Source organism: Pseudocercospora fijiensis (genome assembly GCF_000340215.1).
Source record: "Pseudocercospora fijiensis CIRAD86 unplaced genomic scaffold MYCFIscaffold_10, whole genome shotgun sequence".
NCBI classification, from domain to species: domain Eukaryota; kingdom Fungi; phylum Ascomycota; class Dothideomycetes; order Mycosphaerellales; family Mycosphaerellaceae; genus Pseudocercospora; species Pseudocercospora fijiensis.
The window spans coordinates 2,373,402-2,382,745 of record NW_006921541.1 but is presented as its reverse complement, the minus strand read 5'-3'; the positions used below and the strand labels follow the sequence as shown (position 1 = coordinate 2,382,745).

Genomic DNA, 9,344 nt, shown 5'->3' with positions numbered 1-9,344 from the left:
ACGACTAGGTTAACCTCCTATAACTAGCTGAATTCGTGTATAATAATAGTGTCTACTTATTAACTAAGGTGTCGCCGTATATAGCTATAATAGGCCAAAACGCTACTTTACTATAAGATCTATTTACCTCGCTCGAGGCCGAGCGTAAGGAAAGGGAAGCGCGTTAAGCCCCTAAAACACTAGCGGCTATAGAGAGGGTTTAAAAGATGCGAGAAATTTACGCTATAATAGCTAACAAACTAGCAAAGGCCTAGGCCTATTAGAAGGCCTACTATAACAAACACTATACGCTAATAACCTTTAAACAAGGCGACATAGTTATACTTAGTACGAAGAACCTCCGTATCCGCAAACATCTATTACCTAATAGCAAAACAAGGCCTAAGCTCGTACTAAGATATATTAGTCTATTCCGCATTCGAGAAGTTAAGGGCTCCTCCGCACAGGCCTATTAGTTGTAGCTTCCTCCTTATTATACTATCTATAATACCTTCTATATATCCCTCCTTAAGCTATATTACCTACGCGAGGGGGATGAAGCCCCTACTAAACACGAAGACATACTAGCGGATAGTAAAGAGCTATAGTCTATAGAACGTATTCTAAAGCACCGGACTAGGTAAGGCAAGAAGGAGTACCTGTTAAGATAGTAAGGCTATTTACCTAAATAGGACTTATAGGAGGCTAAAGACTCGTTTAAGGATATAACTAAGTTGTTAGATAAGTATTAGACTAGCGTAAAGAACACGAAGAAGGCTAAGAGCTTATAATGCCTATAATGTCGCCTAGGAATAATGCTACCCCCGGGGTACTATTAGCTAACTAATTAGAAGCGGGCAATTGTTAGCAACGAAGGACAATAAAACTATACTACTATAGCGGACGCGTACTAAGTGTCAACGAGCGCGCTATAACTGCCGACTAATCCCCTACCCTTTTAAGGAATCTACCTCTTTACTAGCGTACCCTATAAGACTCTCCTTTTAACGCCCCCTCTTATTCCTTCCTTCTATCGAGGCCTCGAGGCCTAGGCGATCGGCGAGGGCGGCGCGTGCGCGCGTAGAATAGTAATAATAATAATAACGACGGCGTCTCGCCTATACTAAAAGGCAGCACGGCCGGCGCGGCTATATTAGTAACAGTGTTGCGGAGTATATTATTAGTAGAAGAAGGAGATTAGAAGCGAGGTAAAGTTAGCGCTAAGACGACTAGCGCCGCTATTGTTAACATTACTTGCTATTGTCGCTATACTTACGAAGGCAACCTTACCTATACTACGAGCCTAAGGCACCTTTAATTAAAACTTTAATTAAAAGCTTTAAGTATATTAAAGGTTTGATTAAAACTTTGAGGCTAAGTCAAAACTTTAACTAAGTTAAAAAATTAAGCGACTAATAGACTAACTAAGGGCAAAACTATAGAGCTAAGCTAGCTAGGGTCGATCTTGCAGACAATAGGTTACTCCTCGATCTATCTAACCCTTTAAGCGAGGCGAACCTCTACTACTATACTTATAATAGCCTTTACCTATAGAAACTAGAAGAACTGAGTTTTTTGAAAAGATATAATTAGTTAACACTTAAAGGCTGCTAAACCTAACTAATTTAGGCTAGTAAAACTACGATAGTAAATAATAGCCCTCGTAATAATAAGAACAATCCCTCGGAACGGACAACCCTCGGAAGCGGACATTGCTAGGTCTTTTAAGAGTAGACGTAAAGAACTCGATACGATATTACTTAGAGCGGAGGCAGGGCTGTAATACCTCGTACGTCTACCTATTATAGTAGGGAAGACGCGCTCGTATTATAATTAGTCGAAGGTCCTTAATTCTCGTAGTTATATATTACTTTATTATATATAAGGATAGCGTAGTTAGAGTTAGATATTGTATTGTATTAGAGGTAAGGTTTGATATAGTTATATAATCGGTAATTATATATTCAATTTAGCGCGGACTAAGAAGCTTACTAGACCTACTAAGTTAGCCGCGACAGAGGTTAAGAATAGAATATAGACCGGCTACGAGGGCGCGGCCTTTAGAAGGGAAGCGTATATTAGGACTAAAGAGGTTATACGTAATTAGTATATAACTAGGCTCGAGTGAAGCTAGGGTCTTAATGCCTTAGGCAGGGCTTAGCGCTTAGCGTTAGGCTAACTAGCCTGCCTTCCTCCCTCTCCTCTTAGATTTCTATCGAATACTACTCGTACCTACTACTACCCTATCTACCTACTAATATACCCTTCTTACAATATACGGCTAAAGACATTGTTAAAGAAGAGTCTAATAGCGACAATAAGGTGTTGTATATATAGTCTATAGGTCCTAGCTCTTAGCTATAGCTATATAAAATAGAAGGGGAAATAGGGTTAGGTTAGGTACTCGACCTATTACTCGAGGAGAATATAGAGCTACCGGAAGTGTTAGACAATAATTAATAGGCCTTATAACTACGTTATTTAATGCTTCTTAATATATAGATATACTACTAGACCGAGCTAACCTCTCGTATTAGTATAGGAAGTAGAAAGTAGTAGATTTACGCCCGCTAAAGCTATATATACCGAATTTCTACGTATCTACTAAATACTAGCTATATTAATACTATATATTTAAATATAATATATAGTCTTAATCTATTTACTCCGGGCTTTTATATAATATAAAAATCATATATATACGACGGGTAGTTATATTATAAATAGGTAGTAAAGTATCGACTAGGTAGGCTATAAAGCCGAATATAAGGCGACTTTATACTACTATATAACAACCCCCTTACTATATATAATTATAGAACGCTCTACTACCGTTAGAATAACCTAGGATCGGTCAGACACTAAGATAACTATATAAAATAACTGCCTACACGACCTATAGGCATTTTGCAGATAGGTGTTGGTTCTAGGGCTGGTTTTGCAGATGGGTGTGGACTGCTTACGGAGTAAGCGGCGTTTGCCTCCAATTCAGCTGCGGATACTATGTACTGAAACAAATGCGACTCCGCACAACCACCGTATGCACGGCATCCGCTCCATTATTCTCACCAAGCGCGACACCTCTTCACTACTGAGAGGCAGTGACAGCCCATGCTCGCTGTCCGTGGTCTGACTCTGTCCATGATTACGCCCGTGGCGCGGCGCGGCCATTGATCCAAGGCAAGGCCCACGCCGAGATGGCATTTCTTGGCGCAGCCGCGAGTCGAGGAGATTTTGATGAACGCTCCCAAGATTGCCTCATCCTCCACTTACAGCCTTGCCATATCTTCCAGCTGTGCACTCCAACACACTTACCCTGCCACGAACTCCATGAACTGCACATGATGCATTTCGATCTTCTGTGCTCCGTTTCGCAGCCATTTGATGTTGTCCTTGAAGCTGGACGTCTCGCGGAAAGCCATGTGCTTGTCCACACTCTCCCACCCGATCAACACCACTGCCGCCTGACCCTTGACGCCTTCCCTCTCATTATCATCCTCATATGTGCTTCCTACGCATGCTCCGAGGTATCCATCAGCACCGTCCTTCTCGATGACTTGCCGGAATTTCTCCACTCCTTCCAAGTAATCTGCTGGAGCTTCACCATCAAAATAGAACGTGGCCACCTCAGTCACTGGAGCTGCCACTGCTCTGCTGAATTCGCTTTCTGGCTGCATGTCGGCGTGAATCATCCGTGGCGCCCCGGCGGTCATCGTCAGGAAACGCTGCAGGAACGGTTGGTAAACTTCCGTCGCTATAAATGCTTTGTGCGAATCCATCTTATCCCAGTCTAGAGCGGCGCAATATCAGCCAACAAATGGTGCATGATGAGACTGCTGACACTCAAAGCTTCAACACTCACTGACTAGTAGCTGAAAGGTGTCTGGACTTTCCACCCACGTGCCAAAGTAGATTTGCTGCACACCAGCCGTCGCAGCTAGCCTGTCACCAACTTCCTTCATCACCACTGCCGCTGCATTGTCTGGATCGCCAATGTCACTTCCGGCAGTCAAAGGTGCAACGAGGATCTCCGTGGTCGGCATCCTGCGCTTGAGTCGTGAGTGGCGTTCGAAAGGGTTTCGGTTCTCGTTGAGGCAATCGCGTTTATCAAGTCAGGAAAAGTTCCTTGTTATGGTTGGGAACTGAAACTGGCAACGAAACGAGCTGAAAGGGGAGAGCAGGAACTCTTGGACGAAAGGAGTGCTAACTTGGTCAGTCAACAGAAACCTGGACTGCATAGAACTACGGCAGCAAAGGCACAACCCCGCAGCATCATCATCATACTGCGTGTGATTTCTGGAGCAAACACCATGCCCCGCTATGATCACACCCGACAGCTTTATGCTGTGCATCGTGCGGAATGCCCGACCACATCCTGACCTCACACCATGGCAGAAGATATCAGAGGCGCCCTCCTTCGGGCAAGCAAACCCCCAACCAAAGAGCTGTTCAGCACTTTAATCACAGCGAACCACATCCTCCACCACCACAATGTCGTCGACGCATTCGGCCACATCTCCGTCCGAAATCCCCAAAACCCAAACACATTCTTCCTCTCCCGCAATCTCGCCCCAGCCTTAGTCAAGAGTAGATCCGACATAATCGAATACCGAGTCGAAGACTCCGAACCCATTGACCCTGAAGCCCCCAGAGGCTTTGCCGAACGCTTCATCCACAGTGAAATCTACAAAAAATACCAAGACGTCAAAAGCGTGATTCACGCACACAATGAAAGCGTCCTACCTTTCTCCATTGGTAGCGTGCCATTGAAACCCGTATTCCACATGGCCGGAGCCATAGGTAGGTCAGCCTTTTCTTTTCGCCAGCCTTCCTTTCTCCATCCCACTAATTCCTAACCTCTCTCTCTCTCTCCCAGGCCCCCAAATCCCCATCTACGACATCCAAAACCACTACAAATCCTCCGACCCGCTCCACTCCCTCCTCATAACAACCTCCCACCTCGGCGCAGCTCTCGCCGCGGGCTTCAACCCGGGCACCACGACGCAAAAACTCACCGGAATGATAAAAAACTACATCACAGCCTCCACCCCGGAACCCGTCCCTTACCCACCCATCACGACGGTGCTAATGCGAGGACACGGATTCACATGTGTAGGCACGTCGATCGAAGAAGCAGTGTATCGTGCGATTTATACGTGTGCGAATGCGAGGGTTCAGATGCAAGCTTTGCTACTGCAAGGGACGTATCATGTCGGGCTCGTGGCGGAAAGGGTCGGGGGGAAAGAGGGCGGCGATGCGAGACCGGAAGGGATTCGGTATCTGAGTGAGAGGGAGTGTGGGGATAGTTGGAAGGCGATTGGAGAGCAGGCTGCTAGGCCTTGGGGGCTTTGGGTTGAGGAGGTGAGGTGTCGGGGTTTGTATTTTAATGAGTTGGATCAAGTGGAGGCTTGAAGTCTAGATTTTTGCTTTTGCCTTTTTTTACGAAAAGCTCGGTCTTGGCTGCACAGTAGTGACTCGTCACTCGATGGATATCAGTGACCGGAAGATGCGGAAAAGGAGCCTTAGGATTTATGAACGTGACTCGACAGGCTCAGCTCATCGGTAGAAATCTCCCATTCAGTTTGATGATCCGAAAGAGATGTGAAACAGACCAGTGAAGAGCTTGCTTGCTTGCTTGCTTGCTTGCTTGCTTGCTTGCTTGCTTGCTTGCTTGCTTGATACTAAAGATATCACCCACCGAGTCATGTCATATCCTCAGTCCCACCATATCCGCCAACCACTAAATCCCTTGTTGTTGATTCTGATCCTGATTCTGCTCTTGCTGAGCATAAACCCCATATCCACCCACCGGCGCCGCAGGTATCAAGGTACTAGGACCAAAATCCACATCAGCCAGGTCCGCCGCAGTAGGCAAATTCGCTGTGAAATTCATGTGACTGATACCATGAATGTTGGCGGCAGCGGTTCCGGCCCATTGATCGGCGAGGGAAGAGGTGGTGGTAGTAGTAGTAGGAGTAGATGAAGTGTAAGATTGTTGTTGTTGTTGTTGTTGTGAATAAGCCGGTTGTTGCGTAGGATATGAAGACGAAGAGGAAGACGATGTTGTGGTGGTGGTGCCGGTGAAGTCGGCCATGTTGAAATCTGGAAGGTCTAAGTCTCCGGTGTAGTGCGAGACGTCGAAAGCTGTTTCCCATTCGGCCTGAATGAACGCATCAATATCAGCATACGAAATATACGATATATGTTGGTCTGTGAGATGAGGAAAGACGGAACTGACCCAATCAATATCAGCCATATCATCACCCATCTGTATATCCTGAGGATTACCTCCAGGGTTCACAACACTACCCTGTCGACTATCACTCGTATGACTATTCGAATTCGAATCCAAACTCCCCAGAGCCGGCGGACCAAACTGTGCAGGAGATATGGGGGAATGATTCGTGACGGTAATTCCTTGCGCCGCTTTATCTTGCTGCCGCAAATGCCCCATAGCCATGGCCTCAAGCATATCCGGACGCACATACAAAGACTTGCTACCGAGTCCCAGCCGTTGTTCCATTTGATTTGAGACCTTCATTTTTCGCATCTGGTGATAAAATTCCATGCGATCTCTGAGATCGGTGAGGACGAGTTCGGCTTTTTGCTTGGGCGCGAGATGAGCTGGGATTTCGAAGATGTAGTCCAGACATTTCCAGATTCGCGCCGCTTCTTTTCGCATGGGGTATGCGTAGACTTCCGCCAAGAGGAGCAGGGCGGCGTGGTATTGGTTGAAGGCGCCGCGGTACCAGACCCAGTGCGACATGGAAGGTGTGGTCTCGAGGGCTATGGAGGTCTCCATCTGTGATAGGCCAGCTTCGATCAGCACTTGACGGAGACGGTCTGGCATTCGCTGAGCCGTGCTGAATAGGTAGCGGTGTAAGCATTGAAGATGAAGAGCTTTGGTCAGTGTCTCCAGCATCAGGTCGCCGAGTTTTTGGATTGGAATTGTAGGATCGATCATGCGCTTGTATTTCTCATGCATTGAAGTGATGAATTTCTGAATCTTGACCAGAACGGAAGTAAGGGACTTCTTTTTCTTATCGATCTGGAGGATGTCGTACCAGACTTTCCGACGCATCTCCTGACATTCAGCTCGGATGCACATGAAAGTCATGTCGGTCCAGTGCATTTTATCTTCAGGCACGGCGTTGTCTGCCAAAAGGTCCACATCGTCTACATTCCACGGAATCTTTGTGTCGTAGTCTTCCGCTCGAATTTGTGGTCGTGGTCCAGTGGCTTCGCAAGTTCTCATATCGAGGAAGCAGAGTTGATGCCAAATCATTCGGCGGACCTGAACTTCAACTGGTGTCATGTTGTAATGGGAGCCATCGCGATGCAAGCCCATACATTCTGCTAGGCGGATAGCGGTACCGACAAGGGCTGAATGTGCTCTCGAGACCTCTGCTCGCACAAGAGGTATCAAGTACATGATGAAAGCTTGCATAGTATCGACTTTGATCGTGCGGAGGAAGTTGGCTTTGGCCAATGCCATCTCGGTGCCTGATCTGAGACTGTCGACTAAAGCGTTCTTCGTCGTACCAAAGCGCTGCATCACTGCATCATTACTCATGCTTACGGCGGCCGAGAACATGGCGGCAAACATGATTGCTTGTATACTCGGTGAGGGTTCAGATCCAGTTGCTATTTGGCCCCAGAAGACAGCGTATTGTGCTTCAAGGGTTGGTCTATGAACAGTTCGGCACATGTAGTGGACTGCCAGCCAGTACTGCTGCACAAGCTGGTCTGAAGCAGTTTTACTTGGGAGGTAGTCGATCAAGCTCGTGCTCATGTTTGTACCCGGGAAAAAGAAGCTTGATGCGGGTGCGATGTAGTCAGGCCCAGGACCAATATAGCTCTTGGGTGCAGCTTGAAGCTTGGGTCCTGCTCCTGGCCGCAGGCTGTGATGGTCATTCTGTAGAGGAGATGCTAAGTATCGTGATTTGTCAGCTTTGACATCTTCAAGGGTATCATTGATCTCGTCAACTAGCTTGGGTCTGATCCAGCCACCGATGCGCTCTGAGATTCGCATTTTACCCATCTGCACGCCCAGATCCATTAGTTCGTCGTCATTATTGTCTTCATATACATTGTCCAGAGTTGTGAAAGGCGTGGGCTCGAGCCTGTCTTCTTCTTCGATAGGCTCCTCTTCTTCCTCGGCTGCTTCCTCGTGGGCACGAATTTCCTCGTCGGTCAGTCGCTTGACATTGCCGCCACCCAGACGAGCGTTTTGGGCACGAGATGCTACTTCACGCTCGAGATTCTTCTCCAGAGCGCCCATTTTCTCCTTGATCTCCGCCAGTTTCTGCTGTGCCTGTGCATCGTTGGCGGGAGCCAAGTAGAGGCAGTCCCTCCGGAAGCGGGTACAATTGGTGCATGGCGCTGACTTGTCACACTTCAGCTTTCTGCGTCTGCACTCGAGACAGGATGTGATCTGACGGTTTCGCCTTCGGATTCGCGGTGCAGATGCGGCCTTGTGAGACTCAATTGCAGAGTAGTGGGCGGTCGCACTGCCAGCTTCTGTGGAGTTTCGTGGACTTGTGCTGCGTATCTTCGCCGGCGCCGAGCCATTATTGGCAGGCGCATACATCCACGAATCCATGTTTGCGAGTCGATGGAGCGCAGTTGATCCGACGCCTTTGCGCTGCGTTACGGCCGAAAGCTGGATGTGGAGAGCGAGAGCGAGAGCGAGAGCGTGCCCGTGCCCGTGCCCGTGCCAGTGCCAATCAATCTCTGCGTGGCCGGGCTCGGCCGCGTGTGGTATGATGAGATGCGAACGAGGGCGGCGGCGCAATGCAATGTACGCCTGCTTCCTGTACCAACGCAGCTGGACGGTGTTGGGTTGGGTGGTCGTGACGGGAGAAGTAACCAATCAACAGCGAATCATTTCACCAGGCTTAGTTATCGGCCTCACGTGTTCTGCGGCTCATGCTGACTCAGGATCATAGCTGTTGATTGTTGATTGTTATAATCACCTAATCACTTACAATCACTGTGATTGTAGATGTGATTGTTATATATGTAATTATATAATTATAATTATAATTAGTCGGTATTTCTTAGGCAATCGAAGGCGATACTATAGCGTATAAGTATCCCTTAATTTCGTCGTATTTCTACCTCTTCCTTATACAAAATCGTATTAAGAATAGGTTAGAAGCGCGTAGAAGTAATCGAGGTAGGTTAATAGCGAATACTATCTATTACTATAGCTAATCGTATAGCTATTAGATAGCGAGTTAGAATCGGAGGTAGAGGTTCTTATCGATACCTTACTATCGCTACTACCGCTACCGCCGCTATAGACTTAGACTCAGCCTATCGACAAGAAGCCTAGCAATAAGAAGTCTATCGCTAATAGTATA

At 47.2% G+C, this 9,344-nt stretch overlaps 3 protein-coding genes across 3 annotated transcripts; 1 reads left to right on the top strand and 2 right to left on the bottom strand.

Moving 5' to 3' along the window:
- Positions 1 to 2,940: 2,940 nt before the first annotated feature.
- MYCFIDRAFT_70693 (uncharacterized protein) lies at positions 2,941 to 4,173 on the bottom strand. Its single transcript, XM_007933159.1, has 2 exons — positions 3,842 to 4,173; positions 2,941 to 3,769 (listed from the first exon to the last, which is right to left on the bottom strand). The coding sequence occupies exons 1-2, from the start codon at positions 4,020 to 4,022 to the stop codon at positions 3,291 to 3,293; spliced, it is 660 nt and encodes a 219-aa protein (XP_007931350.1). The 5' UTR covers positions 4,023 to 4,173; the 3' UTR covers positions 2,941 to 3,290.
- A 194-nt stretch (positions 4,174 to 4,367) lies between these two features.
- Positions 4,368 to 5,391, top strand: MYCFIDRAFT_33728 (uncharacterized protein; the record flags this gene model as incomplete). The annotated part of the gene is made up of 2 exons (XM_007933053.1): positions 4,368 to 4,779; positions 4,856 to 5,391. 2 exons carry the CDS (start codon positions 4,368 to 4,370, stop codon positions 5,389 to 5,391), a joined length of 948 nt encoding a protein of 315 aa, XP_007931244.1.
- A 1,120-nt stretch (positions 5,392 to 6,511) lies between these two features.
- MYCFIDRAFT_115419 (uncharacterized protein) lies at positions 6,512 to 8,431 on the bottom strand (the record flags this gene model as incomplete). Its single annotated transcript, XM_007933513.1, has 2 exons — positions 6,512 to 8,122; positions 8,186 to 8,431. Coding segments are annotated over 2 exons (1,857 nt in total), but the record flags the coding sequence as incomplete, so codon positions are not given.
- Between the last annotated feature and the right edge of the window lie 913 nt (positions 8,432 to 9,344).

Bases quoted from the DNA above. Each gene is read 5' to 3' on its own strand.
- MYCFIDRAFT_70693 (XM_007933159.1), bottom strand. From the start codon at position 4,022: ATGCCGACCACGGAGATCCTCGTTGCACCTTTGACTGCCGGAAGTGAC. The intron at 3,770-3,841 runs GTGAGTGTTGAA...GCGCCGCTCTAG, and splicing joins CACCTTTCAGCTACTAGTCA to ACTGGGATAAGATGGATTCG.